Source organism: Jaculus jaculus, chromosome 2, assembly GCF_020740685.1.
Source record: "Jaculus jaculus isolate mJacJac1 chromosome 2, mJacJac1.mat.Y.cur, whole genome shotgun sequence".
Taxonomy (NCBI): Eukaryota; Metazoa; Chordata; class Mammalia; order Rodentia; family Dipodidae; genus Jaculus; species Jaculus jaculus.
Window position 1 is genome coordinate 28,873,113 of NC_059103.1, and position 25,720 is coordinate 28,898,832.

General features: G+C 42.9%; 1 protein-coding gene across 14 annotated transcripts in view; it reads left to right on the forward strand.

The window, feature by feature from the left end:
* Positions 1-23,783, forward strand: part of Ptprm (protein tyrosine phosphatase receptor type M) — an 849,143-nt gene extending 825,360 nt beyond the window's left edge. For all 14 annotated transcript variants that reach the window (XM_045144750.1, XM_045144751.1, XM_045144752.1 and 11 more), the window contains 2 exons: positions 5,190-5,325; positions 23,044-23,783. In XM_045144750.1, coding sequence (XP_045000685.1) covers positions 5,190-5,325; positions 23,044-23,097 — 190 coding nt within the window. In that variant the 3' untranslated portion in view covers positions 23,098-23,783. The remainder of the gene's footprint in view (positions 1-5,189; positions 5,326-23,043) is intronic.
* The last annotated feature ends 1,937 nt before the right edge of the window (positions 23,784-25,720 follow it).

Here is a 25,720-nt window from a genome sequence, read left to right on the forward strand (position 1 = left end):
TGTCTTAAAGACCTGTGTTTGACTCCCCAGATCCCATGTAAGCCACACGCACAAGGTGACAACATGCTCAACATCACACATGAGCACAAGGTGGTGTATGAGTCTGGAGTTGGATTACCATGGCTGGAGGCCCTGACACACCAGTTCTTTCTCTCTCTCTTTCTTCCTCGCTCACTCTCATTCTCATTCTCACTTTCATTAAAAAGGCCAGTCTGTTGGGCTTTCCAGTAAGGAAGGAAGGAAGGAAGGGAAGGAGCGGGGGAGGGAGGAAGGAACTCACCAGCCTGAGGTTGTTAAAGGGTTGTTAAAGACTGCTGGCAAGAGGACACAGAATATTAGCCATAAAGAAAGCATGGTGAGGGGCTTGGAAGGTAGCTCCATTGGTAAAATGTTTGCCTTGCAAGCAAAAGGACCTGAGCTACATCCTCAGCACTCCCATGACGACTGGACTCAGTGACAAGGCCACTTCTTGCACAGGCACAAGGGCCTGAAGGGACCTGAAACTGCCTCAAGTTCAAATCTCCAGATCCAGCAGGGTGTGGTGGTACACACCTTTAATCCCAGCACTCAGGAGGCTAAGGTAGGAGGATCTCTATGAGTTCAAGACCAGCTTGAGACTTCAAAGAGAATTCCAGGCCAGCCTGGACTAGAGTGAGACCCTACCTCAAAATAAATAAATAAATAACTACCTCCAGATCCCACATACACCTGTAACCCTGTCCTGCAAAGGGGAGCAGAGACAACAGAATTTCCCAGGCTCATGAAAACTAGCAAGTTCTAGTATTAAAAGATAACAACTCAAAATAAGAACAGGCAAAAGAGCCACAGAGCGGGATATCCAAAGCTCTGCACAGGACACCACACATGAGGACACAGAGCCAAGATGTATATGAACCACTGCAAGTCGTTAGAACAAGACAGAAATCAAAACTTTTTACAAGCAGCTCATTTTTAAATAGAAAGGGCTGAGGATATAGCTCAGTAGTGGAGCTCTTGCCTAGCAAATTGCAAGGCCCTGTATTTTATTCAAGCACTACAAAAATAAATGAATGAACAAGTAAATAAATACAGAAAAGAATGAACATTCAATCTGTTCATACAGTAAAGTTCACAATTAATTTTTTTTAAGGGGAAAGAAAAAGCTACCCAAACAGCCAGCCAGCTAGTTTGCATGGAAAAGGCAGTTCACATGGCTGTCAACATTAGGTTTAGTGTCTAGGATAACACATTAAGCCCAGGATCACATAGCCTACCATTGCATGCCTGCTAGGATGGCTGACATTTTATTTTAAAAGTTGTTTGCTTTCCAAGCCTGACAGCCTTGGTTCAATGTCCCAGCAGCCACATAAAGCCAAATAAAGTGGTGCATGCAGTAGCAGGAGGCCCTGATACACCCATTTTCTTTCTTTCTCTTCCCCCTCTCTCTCTCACTCATTCTAATACACACACATACAAATAAATTAATTAATTAAATTTTTAAAAATAATGGGAGACAACTACATATATTGTTCTTATTTCTTAAGGAGAGTAGAATGTCTGTGTGTGAATGGAGGGATGAATTGCTCACCTGTCCATCTTAGGTCCTTTTCAAGATCTGAAACTAATCGCCAATTTACAAGGCCTACAGGATCTAAGAACAATATATTGAATAATAGCAGCTAGCTTAAATAAATGAGAAAAACCCAGAATGTAAGGCAATCTGCAGGACAAGTGTCCCTTCAGCAAATTTCAGAGAACAAAAGAGAGCAAAGGGGAAAATCATACATTAAAATGCAGACTATCATAAGACATGCCCGCCAAATGCAATGTGTAGACTTAGCTTAAATGTGTTTTTTTTTTTTTTTTAAGCAGCTACAAGAACCCACCTGAGAAGTTTGAATACTGATTGGGTGTTTGGTTATATTAGAACAGTAATGGTTATTTCAGGTGGATAACAAGAGTGTGTTTGAAAGCAATTCAATAGTCCTTTAGCCCCTTGGAAAAGAAGTTGATTCCAGAGCTGCTGCAGGGAAAATGCAAGATGAGCCTGAAGTGTCTTTCACTTCTAGAAAGCAAGAAGATGCCCCAAAAGAGTACCATTGTGTCACAAAAGCATGGGGCCCAACCCAATGGAACTCATGCCCAAAGCTGGACCAATTTGAACTATAAGACAAATATTAATACTATTAAGTTTTACTACATTGAATAAAATAGTTAAAGTCTGTTGTGGTGGTTTGAATGTAAAATGTCCCCCATAGGCCCATGTATTTTGGAAGGTAGCTATAATCACCATTATACCAGCAACATACCACATGCTCATGTATTTTGTACATATGTTTCTCTGGCTGGAGGTAGTATGGGAAGGTCGTAGGGCCTTTGGGAGATAGACCTATGCTGTTGGAGTTTGGCATGGGGGGCAAGTTTTCAGGTACCATAGCTTAGCTCCAAACCCAGTGCTCAGATCATCTCCTTTTTGCTGATATTAACATGTGACCCAGGCTTCCTGTTCAAGGCTGCCATGCTTTCTCCACTATAATGAAACTTCCCTCAAAACTGTAAGCCAGATTAAAATTCCTTTCCTCCCATAAACTGCTTCTGATCAAATGTGGTTTTTTTTTCTAACAGTGGGAATGCTACTGCTATATCTGTCTAGGATAATAAAAATAAATAATAAACTAAATCAAATACTTCTTTATTTCTTTCTTTCTTTTTTTTTTTTTTTTTTTTTTTTTTTTTTTTTTTGAGGTAGGGTAGTCAGCTCAGGCTGACCTGGAATTTACTATGTAATCTCAGGATGGCCTTGAACTCACGGTGATCCTCCTACCTCTGCCTCCTGAATGCTAGTATTAAAGGCATGCACCACCACACCCGGCTTCTTTTTTTCATTTTTTAAATAATTTTTTGTTGTTGTTCATTTTTATTTATTTATTTGAAAGCGACAGACAGAGACAGAAAGAGGCAGATAGAGAGAATGGGTGCCCAGGGCCTCCAGCCACTGCAAAAGAACTCCAGACATGTGTGCCCCTTTGTGCATCTGGCTAATGTGGGTCCTAGGGAATGGAGCCTCGAAATGGGGTCCTTAGGCTTCATAGCCAGGCACTTAACTGCTAAGCCATCTCTCCAGCCCCTTTTTTTCATTTTTAATGTTTATTTATTTTAGAAAGAGCACAGGATACTATGAGTGTGGCAGGGCCTTTTGCTGCTGCAAACAAACTCCAGAATCAGGCACCACTTTTTGCATTTGGCTGTACATAGGTGCTAGGGAATTGAACCTGGCCTAGCAAGTTATGCAAGTATGAACCTTTAACAACTGATCAATCTCCCCAGCCCTCAAATATATATTTTTAATGAAAAAGAAAAGATAAGTATTTCCTATGGTAGGATGTTAAACAAAGGAAGGAGATATAAAATCAACACTATGCAAACAGCATAATGATTAATGTAGGCAAGGTCTGCCACTGAGTGTGAAAATCAGCAGGAGAACCTCTAAGGAGAAACCAAATATTTGCAGAGTCCCAAAATATCTTACCCTGAGATAGGAATTTGGTACGAGAAAGGTCGTAGCTTGCCAGTGAGACATATGGCAGCCACCATCCTGTGAGCAAGGTGAGCCCCAGCAGGAATAAGACAGGTGAGCGCCATGAGGCCTTTAAGGGTGGGACACCCATCCTGTGGTTTTCTTGGCAAAAGTACTTGGCCTCATGTCCAATCTCAAGAAAACATGAGATGAACCCAAGTGAAATGGCATTCTACAATGGAACTTGGTAGTGACATCTCAAACTGTGCCTGGAGCCCATGAGGTCTTTTCTACACTCGCTTTCTACATGTTGACTTTTGTACTATACAAAACAATCAGGGCTTTTCAAAGTGACATGGTCAAAAAAGAGAAGGAAAAGCAGTTATAGAGCCAAAGATTGGAAGAGGCTAAAAAGATACAATAATGAGATGCACCAGGCGTGGTGGCGCACGCCTTTAATCCCAGCACTTGGGAGGCAGAGGTAGGAGGATCACCATGAGTTCGAGGCCACCCTGAGACTCCGTAGTGAATTCCAGGTCAGCCTGGGCTAGAGTGAGACCCCACCTCGAAAAAACAAAACAAAACAAAACAAAATAAACAATAATGAGATGCAAAATAGAATTCGGTATTGGGTCCTGGGCCAGGAAAAGCACCTGAGGTGGAGAAACTGCTGAAATCTGGCTTAGTTGTGCAGTTTAATGAATAGGACTACAGCATGGGGGCTTTCTTGATTTCGATCATCTGCAATGGATGGAGAAGATATTCATATCCAGGAAGGTGGATATAAAAGGGAACTTTCTGTGGTATTTTCACCATGTTCCTACATGTTTAAAATTAGCTAGATAGGGCTGGAGGGACAGCTTGGTGGTTAAGGCACTTGCCTGCAAAGCCAAAGAACCCAGGGTCAATTCCCCAGGACCCACATAAGTGTCTGGAGTTTGTTTTCAGTGCTGGCGGCCCTAGCACATATATTCTCTACCCCCTCCTTCTTTCTATAAAATAAATAAAGATAAAAAATTTTTTAAGTATTAGCTAAATATAGGGCTGGAAAGATGGCTTAGTGGTTAAGGCCTTGGCTGCAAAGCCTAAGGACCCATGTGTGACTCTTCAGCTCTCACGTAAGCCAGAAGCACAAGGTGATGCAAGCACGCAAGGTTGCACATGCACACAAGATGGTGTACGTGTCTGGCCTTTGACTAAAGTGGCTGGAAGCCCTGGCATACCAATTCTCTCTCCCTTTCTCTCTCACAGAAAAATAATAAAATATTAGCTAAATATAAAATGTTTTATTTTAAAAGGGCCTTCATGTTTTAGACTCAGTGAAATACTGATACTTTTAGTAAAGGCCAGGTATGTGTTTGAACCTAACCCCACTTGTTATGAATTTTTCTGACAGACATCAGGTGCTATATCTGGTTATTGAAAATTTTCTGCTCTAGGCCCTTTCTATAAAAGTCATTAAGGTGCCGTATAAGATGTATAAGCTGTGGCAGGGAAAAGCTGGGAGTAGTCCTTCATCCAAGCGAACTATGGGCCAGACACTGAGCTATTTCTGCCCTTAACGTTACTTAGGAGACCTGGCCCAGGCCTTCATCATGACTGTTCTCCAGGGTTTAGACCACTTGTCACCGCATACTGTGCATGCTATGCAGGGGGAAAACATGGGCCAACAACCTGCTCTCTTCTGTGACAGGAACGGGGGAGGCCGTAGCGGCACCTTCTGCGCCATCAGCATAGTCTGTGAGATGCTCCGGCACCAGAGAACCGTGGATGTTTTCCATGCTGTCAAGACGCTGAGAAACAACAAGCCCAACATGGTGGACCTCCTGGTAGGAAGCCCCTCTGTCCTGCCCAGTGGGACATTCCCACATTAGCATAAGACTCCTATCTCTATCCTGCCCAGTGGGGCATCTTGACATTAGCACAGAACTCCGCACCAGATTCCACATTGTGGTGACGCTCAGAGAGGAAAAGACTCATTTTCCTTTTGCTTAAGCTTTCTTATTGATAATTTTCATACATGTACATAATGTATTTTGATCATATTCCCCTCCCATTAATGTTTTGTCCCTTTCCCATCCTGTTCCACTGAGCCCCTGCTTTTCTCCAACTAGTGCCTCTTTTTTTTTTTTTTTTTTTTTGCCCTCTTCCATCATCCATGAAGACATGTTGATGGGCCCAATATTATGCAGGTAATTACATCTACTGTATGGTCATGAATGCAAAGGCCACCTTGTGTTCAGAAGAAAATACTCCAGAGAACTCTTCCCCATCCTTTGGTTCTTACATTCTTTCTGCCTCCTCTTCAATAGTGTCTCCTGAGCTTTGCAGTGGGTGGCAGAGATGTCACATTTAGTGCTGAGCACTCCACTATCACTTATTTTCACCACTGTGACCAGTTGTGAGGCTCCCCAGTAGTCAGAGCCATCTGCAAATAGAAGTCTCTCTGAACAGAAGTGAGAGTAGCACTGGTCTGTTGACATGAACATAAACATTTAAAGGGCATTTTGATAGGCACATCTATTTAGACAAAAAAACATTGGCTCATGACCTTCCAAACTATACACCATTGGTCAGGTTTTCTGTACCAAGTATGAATTCCCTCCCATGGAGCGGGCCTCAAATCTGAGAGCAATTGGTTACCCACATAACCAGCATGCCACTAGTGTACCAGTGGGTACATCATACCTACCTAGCCAATTGTATAACCCACAGGTTCCACTGCTAGTTAAAACTGTTGAAGCCCCTTCTATCTCAGCAGGCCACCCACCGCTTTTTAGCACTATGATAGATAGTCAGCAGGGAGAAGGCTTCTATCTCAGTTCCAGTTTGACTTCTCAGTGTCCTTCAGCCAAAGCCTGTGGTGTCTTTAGCAGGAGGGTCTTATAAACCAGTTCTAGTGGGTAAACAAGAGCACTCCCAATGGCCAGTAATTTGGGGGGAGGGCAGTGCTGGTGCTCAGGAGGCTCTCTGACCAACAACTCATTTCACTGGGAGGTATCTCACCCCTGGCACTAGGATTTTCCTATAACAACCCCCATTGCACTGAGGACCCTCGTCTTTCAAGGTAGTCCTTTCTCTGTTTTGGAGTCTCATTCCTTTTGTCTTATTCCATCTCTTATGTCAAAATAGTAATGGGCTCAGAACAGTGAAGGTCTTGTGGGAGTGTCAGTAACCACTGTGGGGTCATAAATGTGTCACTTGGTTCATATCAGGAGTATAGAACCACACAGTATACCTTCCCACCCCATGGCTCTTACATGCTTCCTCCCTCCACCTTCTGCAATGTTCCTTACACCTTGGAGAACATGTTGGAAATCTCCTTTAGTATTGAGTTCTTGACATCCATTTATTTCCTGCTTTGATATGTTTTGAGTTGCCTCAGTGTCTCCTTCATCTCCATGGAGAAGGTTCTGTGCTGTGAGAGCAGCACTCATATTTAATCAACCACATTCCCTGGGCCCTGACAGGTGTGATAGACATGACTTGTCCAGTGCTAGACACTCATCTTTCTCTTTGTTGTCATTTTGATGAGTCTGAGGTTTCCCTGGTGTTTGCCACTATCTGTAAAATTCAGGTTCTCAGGGACCTGTGCCAAGCAGCTTCTGGGTCCTCCTGGCTCCAAGCCAGTGGCCTACATGCATCTGAGATTCATTTTCAAAAATACATCATTTGTCTTGTAGGACTTTTCTCCCCCATTTTTTCCTTCTGCTTCCACTCCTTTTTTTTTTCAGAGGAGACTGTCTCAGCTTGTTTGATGTGTAGAAATAGCAGAAACTCACAAGTGAACGTCCTTATTAATTTCTCTTCCTGGCAGTGTCTTCCACATGGCTAAACACTTAGTCTTCATGGAGAAGAAATAATCACAGCACAAATGCCAGACTTTCAAATTATATATTTTATAAATAGCTTAATCGCCTAATATTTATCAAAGCTGTGAGTTTTAGTTTGACATCCAGAATATTGCATTTAATTATGGTAGCCATATCTGAGAAAAGGATTAAAGGAGTTGAGAAACAAAGGAGTAGGTGCAATTATTTCTTTAGAGTATTTCACAAAATCTCTTTCTTATATGGAGCTGTTAGAATGCCAACCACAGTGCCTCAAGAACAGAGAAACAGCTTCAAGGAGGAAGCTTTTCTATTAGGGTTTTGTGCTTCACTCTGAATGGAGAAAGGATCAGAAGGGAACAGTAGGACTAATCCAGGATTGGGACAGTAGCCTGGAGCAGGGGAGAGGAAGGAAGAGACGGTCAATGCTGATGAGCTCAGAGGGCATGTATTCTGGGGTCCACAGTACCACAGGAGTACATTTAAAGTTAAAAAATAAAAAGGAAGGTTAAAGAAAGAGTCAAGATTCAAGCTGAATTTAAGGAAATAACCCACATGTGACTTGAAAAGGCGCCCAGTAGAGTTCAGGGCAGGATAATTAATCATAATAACCAGTGATAAGTGGCTCTGGAGCAGAGTTAAGTCCTATTCACTATAACCTGCTGTCCATAGGCATCTGCTCTCCTGTGACATCATGTACCTGTGTTCCATTTCTACGAAGCATGGTGTTGACCAGGAAGTTGACAGAAAAACATCTCTTTGGTCAGCTGTATGCCTGCAAACCTGTGAGCCATTATCATATCAACTTCCCCAAGCTACTGTCCCTTCTCTGGTCTAAGGGAAACCCACAGACACCCAAATTTGAGTCTCAGCTGTGCTGCTTATTCAGGTTAGGTGATTAGCTGTAGAACTGCCCATGCAGGAGGATCCATGAGCCAGTCACATGACTTCCTTGGGTTTTAATTTTATAAACCAAGGATAGGAATAGCTTTTTCAGGTGGTCCAGGATGAGACTATATGTGAAGATATTTTTGACATTGCAAAGATGAAGAGCTGAGTACTGACAGTTTAGGTGTCCACAGGGAGTAATGCTTTCATGGACCATGGTACCCAGCACTGAAGGACGATGCTAGCAGATAGCATCCATGAGATGCTGAGCGTGTGCCAGGCATAGCTAGCTCTGTGCACCCTCCACAGAGTAACAGACTTCATGTGGTTGGACCAGAAGGCCAAGTGGTATGTTTGTGTGCAGGCTTTTCCAGAACCAGCTGAGAATTGGTAGAGTCCTTAGGCTTGTAGGCTGGGGTTCAGTTGAGAGGAGAGCAGCCACAATCAGTGGTTGGCCTAAGCTGAGGAAAAGTAAGAAGACTACAGATGACAGAACTCAAATGCGGAGACTGTGTCCTTATCGGGGACACATGTGTGACTTCTAGACTTAGGTCTTAGACAAAGCTGACCTTGATTTCAAACGAAAATAAGCCATTTCTCTCTTGCTGAGCCTGCATTAAGCAGGTTGTTAGAAGTAGACCCTTCCGGGCCTTTCCTGTAATGGCTCTTCAGAGGCTTTCATCGCTCAGGAAGTTTTATGGGCAGAAATGATGGGACATTTTCCAGACCACAGTACAGGCAATGGGACAGGGTGTTTCTTCCAAAAATGAGTGCAGGCTTCACCAGCTGACTGCAAGGGAGCCTATGCTTACAGCCTAATGTGGGAGTTTGCATTGTGACAGGTGCCCCCTTTGTCATATACAGGAATTTCTTTTTTCAATTTTTCATTGACTTAGAGTAATTGTACATATCTGTGGGGTACAGAGTGACATGTCAATACATGTATGCGATATGTGATGATCGATTGGGTCATGGGAAATGGCATATCTATCACCTCAGGCATGTATAATTTCTTTGTGTTGGGAGCATTGCACATCCTCTCTGCTGGCTGTTTTGACATATTCAATTCATTATTGTCAACCATAGGTGCCCTGCTGTGCTCCAGAGTATACGAAGTCATTCCTTCCACCCAGCTTCACCTTGTATAGCTAAAGATAATTCAGGAAAACAGAGTTCCAGAAAGCCCAGATCACTGTAGCTCAGTGCCAGTCTTATGATAAGGTCATTGGATTAAAAAAGAAAAAGGGAAAGATGTAAGATTTCCTGAGAAAACTGTCTGCCAAAACTGTCACAGTGACTGTTAATGGGATAATAGATCATTTCTGGTGACCAGAGGAAAAAAATGTCACAGTGCTCTTTTTAGCAATTTTGAAGATTCTGGAACTGAACAACTTTGGTCATTTGTTTGTTAATACCCGTGAATACAATTTCTTTTTAGTTGGGTATTCATAAACACGTATTTTGGCTGAAGGAATTAATTAGCTCAGGACATAGTGGGAACATGCGATACATCTACAATACAGAGAACAGGCCATCTCTACCTGAGGACAAAGTGTTGAACAACTGCTGAGAAGAGCTGGGTAACCAGTATGTGAGGTGCTTCTTTAGAGAATAAGTGTGTTCCAAAAAGATGTGGGCATGGCCTCTGACCTGGTCAGCAGGAGCTGGGTAGGATGGAGTGGGGAAGCTCCTGCCTGTGCCCCATTGGGTCTGCTCACCCAGTACAGCCCATGGTTAGGCCAAACTCCACAACAGCCACTTTTATCTGGAACCCCCAAATGCAACATTTGAATCCCCACTGCCCACTAGGGAGGAATGTTGCAATGTTTGCTCTCTCTCTCTCTCTCCCTCTCTCTCTCTCTCTCTCTCTCTCCTCCCTTCACTCCCTCCCTTTGTGGTGCAAATGTCTCTATTGCTTTATATTTGGAAAGTTGACCCACTGTTTCAAAGTCTATACTCAAGGGAGATCCAGAAATCCCAAAGGTGATTTCATCACATTTCATCTTGGCTCTGAAGAAAAGCCAGACGATTGCCAAGAAGCAATATAATTTAGATTGTGAGGCTAGACTTGTTTGCCATCCAGCAGAGGCAGCTGAATGGCCTGGCCCTGTTTTCAGCATGGCTTTCAAGTAAGCCATCTCTTCAGCCAGCCCCAGGCTGCAGCCAGAGTCCTGGGTCCCCAGAAAGATGGCTCAGCCTAGTTAGATTCAGAAGTGTGGCTCTGAAGCCATCATCCTTGCTTCCTGCTAACAGGTCCTCTCACCTTTGTCCTTCTCAGTGGCCTTTAAGGCTGCCAGGGTTAGATCTCAACAAACAGCCTCTAGGGATAAATCTTGCCTAGAGAAGCACAGTCTTGTTGTGGAGGAATGAACAATTTGAAAGACTCCCTTCTGACAGCCTCGTGCCTTGCCCAGAAGTGAATGACTAGACTTGTCATTTCCCCAAAGCCCCTCTGATGATTCAGCAAAGCTGACTTTTTAGGCAAATGCACCTCTAAACCATAGTCCTATCTTGAGCTGCATGTCAACTGGGGCCTCATGACTCAAGGAAGCCAAATAATTAAAATTGGCCCAGATCCCCAACACAGAAGCTCCAAGCCCTGTTCAGGGTTTCTGCAAGTGGCCTGGGAACTTCCAGTCTCTACTCTCATTGACTCCTGTGCCCGCTCTATGGAAACCCACTCTTAAAGTCATGCTTCCTTCTGCTTGCACCGGACAGCACTGCTCTGCCACCTCTTGCCTAATGTTGGACACAATCTGTGAACTAAGGCACACTTGAAGCAGATCGTTAGTTTAAGCCCTCCGCCACCTGTCACAATGCAAACTCCCACATTAAGGTGATTGGCTCAGAACTTCTGTCCCCACTTCCCATTCCCACATCCCCATTATTATACAGTCCACCCTTTCTCTTCTTGGGTCCCCCATCTCTGGAGCAAAACACATATCTGCCAGATACACGTGTCCTTGAACAGCTCAGCTTCCCCCAAAGGCCACTTTCTGTGCTATTTTCCCAAGGACAAAACAGTTCTCATCCAACAGAAAGTTTGGCCTCTTGGGTAAAGTAGTAAACTTTTACCTGAAAACTGTCACTGGGATGATAAGCAGGGTCTCATCTCAGTCCTGCTCCATTCCACATGATTGTCTCAGCTCCATTCAGTGAACGGTGCTTCCCTGGCTGTGGCAGTGGATGTGACAGAAAGAAAAAAATAAAAACATTCTATTCCCCATGGAGCTTCCAACTAGTGGAACTTAAAGTTCTTCCTAAACTTCAGTCTTTCTCATCTGTGAAGTGTGATGAAGACCATGAAGCCAGGTACAAAATGCCACATAATGAATGATCCCATATGTAGGAAATATCCAGAGAGAGCAGACAAAATCATGCCTGCCATGGACTTTTGACGACAGTGGGAATGCTGATAGGCACAGGTCTTTGAAATTACCTTGTGCTCAGCTCTGTAAATATATTGAAAACCATTGAACTCTGTCAAAATTTCAGTACTTGTTGGGGCTGGGGAGATGGATTCCTCAGGACGTACACCAGATGCATAAGGGGGTGCATGCATCTGGAGTTCATTTGCAGTAACTAGAGGCCCTGTTGTACCAATTCTCCTCTCTCTCTCTCTTCTTTCAAATAAAATAAAATAAATTTTGAAAAAGTAATCTAGAATTGGATACCATATCATTCTACGGACCAGAATAAGTGTCCCAATGAGCAGAGGACTTGGGATGTCTGCATCTACTGCAGGGCATGCCCCTTCCATAAGTTAGGGTTGGCCTGCACAAGGTGGTTACCTATGAAGTGAAACATGGTGTGGAGCTTGCAGTCCTTCCCCCTCATACAGACAACACCATGTACAACCTGCTGAGTAGATGCCGCCCTCTCAAGAGCAATGCCTATAAAACCGTGCGAGATGAATAAGCTGTGTACGCATGAACGTGTAATATATGTATATGCGTGTGTGCACACATACATCAGGCTGAGAAGTATAGGAGTCAGGTGGAAAACTACAAGTGAGCTCAAGTCCCTGAGGTCCACAGGCAGATCACCCAGAACCGTCCCCTGATCAGCCTTCCGACATTCTTGAGAAGGAGTGTGAATGAACCTTTACTAAGGCCCCATGCCTATCCCTAGATTCTGGCCTCCTTGAGTCAGGGGCCTGTCGGTCCAGCCTGTATCTTACCCTCAGCATCAGCACAGCACCTGACTATAAGGTAATGCCAATTATCTACTAGACATCTAGACCATTCTCCTCTGCAACCAGTTCCCTGGTCCCCGGAGCTGTCCCTTGCTGCACTGTACAGCCTAGAGGAGGCTACGGTCATAACCAACCAGTTATAAACATGGAGCTGGGCATGATTTCATGGGGACTTTGGTAAAGAAAGTACTACATACACTTTTAAAAATACAGATAAAAGTAATGACCTGTTTCATTGTAGTCAGAGACATGTAGCCATCTGCATGGTAGTGGTGAGGATTCAGTGAATATCCCTGGCACAGGGAGGCCAGGTCACCAATGTAGCCTGCTAGGAATATTGAGCCTAGTGATCACCTCTTACCCACCATTATTATCACATGAAGACCACTTTGCCTTCCTAGCAAGAGTATAACAATTACCTTCTCATAACTGGGATAAACATCTGACCAGAAGCAGCTTATGGAAGGAAAAAGTTTATTTCAGCTTACAGTTTGGAAGGTGTGGTGGTTTGGTTCAGATGTCCCCATAAACCTAGGCGTTATGAATACTAAGTCCCTAGATGATGGAGATTTGGGAATTAATGGCTCCTGGAGGCAGTGTATTGTTGGGGGTGGGTTTATGGGTATTATAGCCAATTTCCCCATGCCAGTGTTTGGCACACTCTCCTGTTCCTGTTGTCCACTTGATGTTTGCCACAGGGTAATGTCCACCCTCTGTTTATGCCATTGTTTTCCCTAGCCATCATGGAGCTTCCCTAGTTTCCCTTGAGTCTGTAGGCCAAAATAAACCTTTTCCCACAAGCTTCTCTTGGTCGGATGATTTCTGCCAGCAATTCGAACCTGACTGCAACAGAAGGGAAGTTTCATCATGGCAGAGGAAACATGACAGTCGTAAGTAGGAAGCCTGGGTCACAAGTCCACATCAACAGGAAGGGAGTGAGCAGAGTGAGCTAGCTAGGTAACACCCACTAGGGCTAGACGAATAAACCTCAAGTTTTTCCCCTTCAGTGACATGCCTCCTGCAGGCAAGCTCCACTTCCCAAAGGCCCTACCAGCTCAATACTGAGTATGAGGCTTAACCACAAACCCATGAGGCTATAGGAGTCATTTCATATTCAGCCCACCACAAGAGCATCAGTCAAAAAGAATTTTCCAGGGCTGGAGAGATGGCTGAGCAGTTAAGACACTTGCCTACAAAGCCTAAAGACCCAGCTTTGATGTCCCAGGACCCATATTTGCAATGGCTAGAGACCCTGTCATACCCATTCTCTCCCTCTCTTTCTCTCTCTACCTCTTTCTCTACATTTTGCAAATACACACACACACACTTTTTTCCAGCCTGCAGTACAGGATCCTTTTGCCATTGTGAAACTTGTCTGAGTTTCAAATCAGTACCTCAGGGAGGGAAGCTTTGCCCCAGGTAAGCTGTGTAGAATATTCCCTTTGATTCAAAGGGACATGGGGTGTTTGAAGTACCCAGACTGACTTCAGGCCCCCAGTTTCTTCAACACGGGCAGCGTGTGCTGACAAAGACAGCATTACAACCCTTCATTGGGAAGCCCCCCAGAGCTGCCTGCAGGAACTTGAGTCTTATGACTCTCACTCAGCCAGCTGGGGCCTTTTAAAACTGACCTCAGCTTTCCATTCCACTTCAGAAGTCACCTTCTCCTTCTTCACAGGGGCCAGAGTGGGGTCAGGGTTGGAGTCTGGAGAGGAATAGCAAGATGGTCCTGCTGAAGTGTGGGAAGAGGACCTCAGAGCCTCTGTTCTTGTCATTCCATGCCTGCTGTCAGCTAGTGTGGACTAGATTGGGAGGACCTGGGACCAAAGGCATAAATATTCTTATTTTTTCCTCTCTAGAGCATAGGGATATCTCATGTGGCTTAATTATACCATTCAGAACGAAAGGAGCTGATGGAGGAAACTGCAGAAGACAGGCCTGTACCTGGTGATCAAGTGTAATCAGTTTCCAATGTAGGAAGATTTCAGGCATTTACCAACGTGCCAGAAGGAGGGGGCATGACAATTTATGGCCTTTCTTTGCTTTCCCCTTATTTTTCTGATTCAGAAACCAGTCATCACAGAATCTGTGGGGATTGGCAGCTTATTCAGAAGGGTAAGATGGGAGTCAGGGAACTCATTTTGAAAATCACAGTCATGCCTGAAACAGGGCAACTTTGGTGACTTCTGAGTAGCAGCGAAGGCTAAAACCCCTACTGAGTTGCTACTGTGCCATGGCCTAAGGCCAGCAGCCACACGTCCCACCTACCTGTGTCTGAATATGTTAAAAGGACAGTTCGTAGTAGTCACTGAAACTAATTGTACAGTTAGGTCTGTATAAAATCATTTTTATGCAATGAGGGATTGCATTTCCATAATAAAATCATCCCTGCAATTCACAGAAACAGAAGTGATTGGAGCACTTGGTGGCCAATTTGTCAGTGTGGCAATCTGACAACATGGCCTTTTAGAATTCTGAAATGCAAATTATTTCTTTTGAACTTTCTTAAAATAAAAGCATCCAATCCTAAAAACAATAACTGCTAGAATGTGAATCAGAAATATATCTTTGCCTAAAGCGAGTTATAAATAGTGCTTCCAGTTCAGGAATCTGAAAAAGAAAAACACTAAACTTCCACATAGACAGTGGTTGGTTAAAGAGATGATAGGCTGACAAGATACTTGTTCCTGGAAAGATAGTTTAATGAACATTTATCTCCCCTATGTCATCAAACTTGCTTTAAAGGCAAACCAAGTCCTAAATTTATAGAACTCTTGACTGACGAAAGGGAACCTATGATGTGGTTAGTCAATAGGCCACTAGCCCTGGACAGTGACTCCTCAGAAAGCAAATATAGTCAACAGTGTTCATGCTTCATAGTAAGTTTGCCCATTTCCAATCCCACTTGAGCTCTTGATTGACACAAGAGGTAGGATTCATACGATGGAATGAGCAATATTTCCTGCTAGTGATTTTTTTTATAACAGCTTTATTAAGATAGAACCCACATACCATAAAATTTGCTCTTTGAAAGCCCACAGTTCAGTGGTTTTCAATATATTCACAGAACAACACAACTATCACCACAATCCAAATTTATATTTGCAGCACCACCAGAAGAAACCCTAGACATGTTAGCAGTCACTCCCCATTACCCCCTCTTGTAGTACCTGGCCACTATTAGTGACTTTCAGGTCTTTTAAAATTTGTTATTCTGGACTGGGGAGATAGCTTAGTGGTTAAAGATGCTTGCCATTTAAGCATGAGGGCCTCTCCTTAGGTAGGCCATATAGTTGAACTCCCCAGAACCCATGTAAAAAGCTGGGCATGGGATTGGAGAGATTGCCCAGTGGTTAAGTGTGTTTTCAGTATAAGCACTGGGGCCTGAGGGGACCTGAAACCAACAAGTTTGAATTTTCAGATTCCACATAAACACATACACATATCCCCAGTCCCATCAAAAGAAGCAGAGACCAGATCACCCAAGCTCATGACAAACAGAGAACCTTCAGTATCAGTGGAGAAGCCAGCTTAAATATGGAGGCAAGGATCAGAGAACAATAGAGCTGGACACCTAACATTCTTTTCTGGCCACTACATGCCAGTGCCCTCTGCCACAGGCAAGCATATGGGGTAATACAAGGGCACATATACCATACACAAACCACATTATATACACACAAATAAGAAATGAAGCTAGGCATAGCCAAATGATCTTCCATTGTGTGGCTATACTACCTTTTGTCTATTATCATTTGACAGACATCGCAGTTTATCCATTGGGGGAATTATAAATAATGTACTATTAATTAGTTTTTGTGTAAGGAAGTTTTGAGTTCTCTTGGCTGTATATCTTGTACCTGAATTGCTTAGGCATATGGCATCTTTATGTTTTATCTTTTGATGAACTGACAGATGTCTTCCATAGTGGCCACATCATTTTACATTTCCACCACCAGCATACATAGGTCCTAATTCCTCCATGCCCTTGGTAACATTTGTTAGTGTCTCCTTATTATAGCCATCCTAGTGAGTGTTATTGTTTTTGATTTCTTATTTTGTTGTATATTTAATATATTAAATGTTGTCATCTCTAGATTCTACACTTCCAGTAAACTAAGATGGTATCGTAGGATTCCAGTCTTTCTCATAAGTGGTTGAGTTGAATCAAATATTGCTATGCTCATGGTTTGATATTATTTATAATTGCTCTCAACTAGATGCCATGTTCTGTGCCAGAGACTGGTGTATTACAGAGAAAGCCCTTGTCTTCAAATGAAAGGTTTGGATTGTAGGGTATTTAGAGAACACAATGTAAGTGAAGAAAATCTATTTAAAATGACAAATTTAGGAGACACATAAAAATATGGCTTTTTAATTAATTCAGCAGAACAAAAAGTTAAACAATAAACATTCTTAGCTGTGACCATCATGATGAATAAGAAAGGGGTGATGATGCACAATCTCTGAAGCTGCAGGAGCTTGTCTGTTGCCTGAGTGGGAAGAGAGCTATACAGTTGCTGAGGTCCTATACCAGAGGCGTCCTCAAGCCTGGGGTCCTGCTTGCTTCAGAGGCCATTCTATTCAGTGCCCAAGACACAACGCTCACACATATGGGTAAAAGGCCCTCTGCCTAATTGACTGTATCTAGGACAGAACATCACACAGCCCTTGCTCAAGGCAAGGAAGTAATCCAAGGAAGCTGTGCTCAAGGAACATCTGACTTCTCAGTACTAGTCTGAGAACCTACTCCAGTGAGATAGTAGTAAACATGGAGGGAAGGCAACACTCATCTGAGCAGAACATCAGAGGCTGCCATAAACTCAACACTAAAAAAAGATTTGTAATACACCTGTCAAGGCTTAGGAAACACTGCAGAAGAGGAGAAGGAAAGAATGGAAGAGCCACAGAGTGGGAAAGTATATTCAGAGGCATTGAGCCCCTGCCCCGGCCCCAACAGAGACTGACTGGTGCATTCATGGTCCCACAATGAATACTAACAAGCCACCGAGGAGGACCTCCATGAAATGAAGGCAGGGGTAAGGAAATGCCCTTAACCAACATAACCCAATAGGAATACAATCAAACTGAAATGCATTCATATATTAAAGTTCTCGATAGAAAAATAAAACTGAATTCACAAGTCCAAAATAGCAGAACAAAGGATTTATTTTGAGTTGAGTGACCATGGTAGAAAACTGGAAAAGGACAAGAGAGAGACTGAAACCTTTTTTTACCTCAAAATCCTGACCTGGGACAGTAACATAAAATGGAAAAAAAAAAAATACATAGCATCTACCATCAGAGGAGGAGCAGTCTCTTTCTGCAACATTAGGGTGAAAGGGAGACTCTCTCAGCATACTATCAGGATGGATGCCTGCAATCTGAGCTACTGGATGATTTTTCAGACTCACAGACTGTAGACAACTTAGACAAGAAACCTATAGTCTGCACAGCACTTTAAAAAAAAAAAAAAAAGAATCTCCTATCACCTTTCAGCAAGCTCCCAGAGTGCTGTAGCAAGGAGCCATCTTGACAACTAAGCAATCACCTGATTTTGGATTGTTGTAGGTGTCAGAAGCCCTATATGTGTCTATCTGTAGGACTCCACAGACATTCCACTGCACTGGCTTAAGAGAAGGCCCCTCATGAACCGAGGTCTACCCAGCAGCGACTATGACCCCTGCAGGCCCTTGGGTTGTCCTGCAGGACATGGATAGGTTTTGTGCAGTGGAGAGGAACCCAACATGACACACCCTCAAGGACAAAGAGATCATGGTGCTTGCTCAGCCACATATGGGCTCCCACCACTGCCAGAACAGGAGACAGGAAATTAGTTACCCACGCAGTTGCTGCCACCTCTGTCCCCAGGCATCTGTTACTAACAGGACGGGGAAAGAACATCTTGCTTCCTGCTGCTTCTCCTGCCCACAGAGGTATGCTGAGGGGGCTCTGGCTGTTGTCCTTTCCGTGGCATACATGGGAAGTGAAGGATTGGGAAAGAGAAAGGCCCTGGCTCTAGCCATCACCACCAATGAGCACATATGACCAAACAGGGCTAAGAATAACTGTGCTGGATGCTAGCCCCAGTCCCAGCCCCTGGCATGCTGGAATACCCTGCATGAGAACCACCATGATTCCTGCTGTTCACGCACTTATGCTCTTCCCACCGCTCCACGCCGTATACTGTTGTCATCACTGCATGACCACTGCAGAGGGGGTGCTGTAGTCCCACCACTGCCTCTCCCAGCATCATCTGGGCCTGCACCAGTGACTTGTTGGAGGACACATGTTTCAGTCCCCTTCCACTGCCAGTGCCAGAGGCAACTATTGATACCACATCATGAACAGTGCCAGAGGAAACACATGTTGCCCAACAGGAGACGCTGCTCTTACTATAGTGGTAAATACCCCACCTCCACTGCTGACAGCACCATCTCTACCTAAACTACCAGAGCATCCGTACTCCTATGAGGTCCATAGAGGTAATGGGGCTTTCTGAATATATCCCCAAAGCCATTCATCCCAGACAAAGAAGCAGAAATAAGGCTAAATTTGCATAACGAATTGACACCCCAAAACATATCTTCAGAAAACTATCTCTAGACGGCCACCCCATAAGAGCAGTAGAGATACCTGAGACACTAGTGGGAAACTCTCAATGTGAAACGAGATACATCCCAAGGAACATAGTAACTCTGGCACTGAATCCCAAAGAAACTGGAATAAACAAAATTATGAACAAATTTAGTAAGACCTATAAAAATATAGAAAAATAAATAAAATTAGAAAGACAAGGTAGGATACAAATGATGAATTCAGAAGAGATTAAAAACGCAGCTAACAGAAATCTTGGAAAAGAGCTCAGTAAGAAAAAAAAAGTACAGTTGAAACACTCTGCAATAGACTGGTTAAAGAGAGAAGAAAGAATATCGGAACTCAACAAGTTTCTCTCTACTTGTCTTCGAGACGGAGTCCCACTGTGCAAACCAGGCTGCCCTGAAACTCATGACTCTTCTGTCTTACCTTTTACATACTGGACCTATGGGCAGGGGCACCACCCCCAGCAAAGACAAGCCCCTGTGAAATATTCTTGTCAGACAAAAGAAAAACACAGGGAAACAAAGAATGAAGAGAACATTGAGGACCTTTGGGATTCTATTAAATAACAAATGTTCACATTTTTGGAATATCTAAAGACCAGGGGCAGAATTAAAGGCACAGAAAACCTATCCAATGAAATAATAACAATTTTTTCCTAATGTTGGGAAAAATACAGACATCCATGTAGAAGGGAAAAATGAGGCCCTAAATAGACATGATCAGAAAAGGGTTTAACCATGAGTTATCATGTTGAAATTGCCAAAAGCACAAGACAAAAACTTCTAAAATGTATGAAAAAATCACCAACTTGTGCTTAAGGGTATCCCCATTAGAGCAATAACATATTTCTCAGCAGAAACCTTAAAGGCCAAGAAGGAATAGCATGACATATTACACATCCTGGAAAATTAACTGCCAACCAAAAATCTTATACCTAGCAATGCTATCCTTGAGGAATAAAAGAGTAATAAGGTGTTTCAAAGATCAGAACTGCAGTATGTGTGACCAGCATACTAGCTTCACAAAAAAGGCTTAAATGTATTTAACATCCAGACATGAAAGAAAAGACAATTACTATCATGAAAGTAAATGTAAATAGCAAGCACCACTAGAATAGATGCACAGAACAGAAACATGAGAATCACACATTATGTGCACAGTAAACCATCAAACCACAAGAAGAAACAAGGGAGAAAAAAGGTACAAAGGTCCAGGTATAGTAGCACAGGCCTATAACCCCAGATCTCATGGAACAAGAGGCGGGACTGGGAGATCAAGAACATTATAGGCTGCACAGCAAATGACAGGCCAAACCTGAACTACAAAGATCCTGTGAAGGGAAGAAAGAAAGGGAAGGTGGAGGAGGAGGCAGAGAAAAACACAAAGAATATTCAAACACCTGTGGGAAAATCAACAAAATGACAGGAGTATCTTGACCTGTCACCCATAACCTTGAGTATAAATGGACTTCTCTAATTAAAAGATGCAGGCTTGGGCTAGAGAGATGGCTTAGCAGTTAAGGTATTTTCCTGGCAAGCCAAAGGACCCAGATTTAATTCCCAGGACCCACATAAGCTGGATGCACAAGAGGTTGCATGCATCTGAAGTTCATTTGTGTGGGCTGGAGACTCTTGGACGCCTATTCTCTGTCTGTCCCTTTCTCCCTCCCTGGCTATTTCTCTCTCTCTCTCTCTCTCTCTCTCTCTCTCTCTCTCTCTCTCTCAAATATATAGATAAAATAATTTCCTTAAAGAAAAGATGCAGACTTGGGTGAATAGATAAATTACCAAACAATATAATAAATGCACAGTTTGAAAGCAACAAGATAGGTATGGATGGTATCTCAGAAACAGGAGCTCAATAAAACAAGAGTTCATAAGTATAGCACTTCACAAGACAAACTCCAAGCTGACATTCATACAGCTAAGAGGAGCGTTTGCCTTATATTAGGGGAAGCATATCTGATAGACCATTCTGCTTCCTGTGTCAGCAGTGGATTATCTGTCTCATCCTCCCCCCTAGAATACAGACTTCTCAAAAACAGGAGCCATGTCAAAGTGCATGACTTCAAAGGGGCTTAATCAATTCTCAGAAAATACTGTTTGCTGAAAGTTTAAGGTAACGCTGAGCCAAGAGAGAGGCCTCATTTAAATGTCTTATCAGGATCAAGCCATTATGGCATTTCTTTCAGTCCTTCTGATCTCTGTCTATCTCTAGATTTTCCTACACAAAATTCATATTGCTGATACTCAGGTAAAACATGTGAGAATAATTATAATCATCCTTCAGTATTCATTGGGCCATGATTCCAGGACCCCCTGTAGATACTATAATTTAGAGATGCTTAAGTCCCTTACAAAAAATGGCTTAATATTTGCATATAACCTAACACATCCTTCCATGTACTTTTACATGCATGCAAATAGTTGTTGGTGATTCCCTCCCTCCCCCCCACCACTTGTCCCTTTAAAACTCCACTCTCCATCATACCCCTCTTCCTCTCAATCAGTCTCTCTTTTATTTTGATGTCATGATCTTTTCCTCCTGTTATGATGGTCTTGTGTAGGTAGTATCAGGCACTGTGAGGTCATGGATATCCAGGCCATTTTGTGTCTGGAGGATCATGTTGTAAGAGTCCTATCCTTAAAAAGAGTTCTATAATGGCTTTTACATTCTTTCTGCCACCTCTGAACCTTGGTAAAGATATTTCAGGGCTGAGCACTCCTCTGTCACTTCTTCTCAGCATCATAATGCCTTCTGAGTCATCCCAAGGTCACTGCCATCTGAAAAGAGAAGATTCTCTAACCCAAAGTGAGAGTATCATTAATATATGAGTATGAACATTAAGAGAAGTGCTTACTGGGCAACTTAATGGACATAGTGTATACATTTAGCCAGACACCAGCAGAAGATACACCCCTAGGGCTCATGACTACCCCTGTTGTAGGTTTTCAGTGTCAGGGATGTATTCCCTCCCATGGAGCAGGCCTCCAGTCCAACTGGAGAGCAATTGGTTTCCCCCATAACAGACATGCCACTATTGCACCCATTGGTTCATTTGGCCTGGATGTCCAAATTTAAGGTTTGCAGTGTCCACTGTTGAGTATGGTGATTTCTCTCTTTCCCATTGAACTGCATGCAACATAGCTTTTTCCAGCTTTCTGTCAGCTGGTCTACACAGAGGAGGTTTTCAGCTCAGCTCTAGCAGGATTTCTCAATGACCTTGCAGCCCAAGTATGTAGCATTTTCAGCAATAAGGTCTTACCATCTACTCCTGGTAGGAAACCAAGGACCTCGGCATTGGTCTGTAATGTTTTGGGGCATCAGGGACCTCCCTGGCCAACAACTCAGGGAAGGTATCCCATCCCTGGCACTAAAAATTTTCTAGTAATAATCTATGGCTTCTGAGTGTTCCATTGTCCAAAAAGGTCGGTTTTCACATGACTTATTTATAGCCTCTTCCCCCACCTTTCCTTTATTTAATCTCTTCCCCTGACCTCACTTAGGCCTTTTCATTCCATTAATCTGTTCTTCTACTTACATATATAAATAACATCCTATTAAGTCCCCCTCCCTCCCTTTTTATTCCCTTTATATTCCTTTTCTAGCTTTCTGGCCTCTGCTACTGAGTTTTATTCCTACTCACATAGAAGTCCAATCATTTGTAGCTAGGATCCACATATGAGAGAGAACATGTGAAGTTTGGCTTTCTGGGTCTGGGTTACCTAATTGATTTTTATATGAAATGAGTTGAATTTGAGGAGGCCAAATGTTGGCATCTTCCAGTTGCCCAGAACCTCCCAGAATTCTAATGAGTACAGATATCAGAATGGTGTTCATTTAAGTTTGGCAGGAAACAGTATCCAAGCACTGAATGTATTTGTGGTTCAGAACTGTGACTTTCACATTCATTTCTAGTTCAAATCCTTCTCAACTGAATTTCTTATAATTAGGACCTTCACCTGGCATGATTGCTTTACTAGAAGCCATGTTCAGACGTTACACAGTTGAAATGTTCTCCTGTCTTCCAGGATCAGTATAAGTTCTGCTATGAGGTGGCCCTGGAATACTTGAACTCTGGCTGACAGCATCAACAGCTCTGCGGACGAACATCTTCCTGCCACAAAGCCAAGACACGCCATGGCATTGGTGTAGATGAGGGGAAGACTTCTCAAGATGCTTATTTTGCTTTGCATAATTGGCTCTTTTTTAAGAGCCCAAAAAAGTGTTTCTAAAACTGCTTGCACTGCCCAACTCCCAGTAATGCTGCTGCCTGACAGAAACCCACACAGCATACAGGCATCAGATACTGTACTCCTTGCCACTGGCCTGTTAGAGTGGCATAGATATCTGGTCAATCGAAGAGCACAATTATATTCTTATGAAGGAATTTGTACCTTGGGGTATTTTTTGTGGCCCGTGACCCTTTGTCATTGTTACAACTGAGTGTATGATTTTTGTTCTGTGGAGAATGCTATCTGGCATTATGATAATATATTCTTTTAGTTAATATTTGTATTTTAACATGTCACATAATAGAAGATTATATAGCTTTCCAGGACTAACAGATAAATGTGTAATGAACAAAGATATGTTGTAGGTTGTTCGTTTCTATCAGATTTGTATTGTTTGCAAGGGAAAAGCTTGGGAGGCCTCAGTTCAAAAATGCAACATGTTCAGATTCAAAGATCCAAAGCTTTTCCATGTGTTTATATTGTAAATATTTTTGATTTCATCAAATTATTTATTCATTAAAAGAAATTTTTGTGAATCACAGTGAGTGACTATCATTTTTTAAAGTTTTTTTTTATTTATTTATTTTAGAGAAAGAGGTATAGAGAGAATGGGCACACCAGGGATTCCAGCCACTGCAAATGAACTCCAGACACATGTGCCACCTTGTGCATCTGATTTACATGGATCCTAGGGAATCCAACCTGGGTCCTTTGGCTTTGCAAGTAAATGTCTTAACCACTAAACCATCCCTCTAGCCTGACAATCACTTTTTTATGAAGCCCTAAAAATTACTTATTTTATGGTGTTACTTTGTGGGAATTCTGAGCTCAATAAATGATGACCCCCTGACCAGTCATACAGTATTGTTAACATCCCAGTGTATGAGTGGTGAAAGCCATACCTCTCACACTAGACCACTCAGGGAAATTGCATTCATCCATTTTGTATTTCTATAACAGAATATGATAGACTGTGTAATTTATAAAGGAATTTTCTTCTCACATATATGGAGTTTGCCTGGGAGAGTTCAGTATCAAGGGGCTTTATCTATTGAAGGCCTTCGTGTCATATCATGTCATAGTGAAGGGGAAAGTGCTTACATGAGAGAGAGGACAGAAGCAAGAGTAAGCTTTTGTTACAAAGCACTCGCACAACATTGACCTTAATCCACCAAAGGCCACCTCTTAAAGGTGGTCCCAACAACAGAACAATGGCAATTAATTTTCAACATGAATTTTGGAAAACACATCCATACTATAGCAGGTAAAGTTGGAGACCTTGAAAGGGGACTCTTGTTAGTAAAGCCCATTGTGCTTTAGGAAATGCATTGTGGTGTTCACCCTGGGGCATGAATTCTGAGCTTTTGGGGCCTGGTGAACAGGGAGGGTCTTTCTGACCTGGAACAATCCATTCCTTCCTATTTCCACTCAGACAAAGAGGAATGACAGCTGTCCTCTTCATGCCTCACTCAAACCTAAAACTTTGAAAGGATCAAAGGATATCAAAGCACACCTATTTAAGCAGGACACAGAGATAAGCAAGATAATTCCAGCTGAGAAGGAAGATCACTGTGTATGGAAACATGATAGCCAGGCAGCCCATTCCAGCCTTTGAATCCAAAAGCCAAAGGCAGGTATTTTATGGACAGGAGATTTAAATTTAACTCAAGTTTCACTTATGCTGTGTTAAATGCTAATGGAGACCAATCTTCATTAACACCAGTCTGCACCAGACACCATCTTATGGGGAAGTAGGGACTCTCTACAATATGATCTAAGGATAATTGTGATCCCACCTGACAGATGAAGAAACTCACATTTAAAATGATTAAAGAGGGCTGGAGAGATTGGTTAGTGGTTAAGGCACTTGCCTGTGAAGCCTAAGGAACCCATGTTCTACTCTCCAGATCCCACATTGGCCAGACACACAAAGATAAGGTAAGCTCAAGGTTGCATATGCCCACTAGGTGGCACAATCGCCTGCCATTCGATTTCAGTGGCTGAGGCTCTGGCATGGCAATTCTCACCACCCTCCCTCCTTGCTCTCTCTAAAAATTTTTTTAAAAAAAGATTAAAGAATTCATCCAAAGCTATACCAGCCAGTACATGCATAAGACCTCCACAGCTCAAGAGAGGTGGAGACACAACAGTAGCATGATCTCTGGCACCCTCATTAAAATAGATGAGTGCCGAGAGTGCATTTGTGCTGAGACAGGAGCTGGAGCCATCACCACTGTGAGAAGTGGTGGGGGTGGGGCTTGACATTATTCCAAACTGGAGGAGCTTGAGGACTAAGGATGGTGAGAGTCAGAACTGTCCATGAAGGGAATAGAAGCTGACATCTGCATCTAAAGCTGCTGACCATTTTTGTTCAACTCAGTGGTTTATGCGCCCTTGATTGGTACCAGTTTATCCAGACTCCTGCTTACAGTGATAGGACTTCATATACCCTCAGAAATAACTGGCTGGAGCT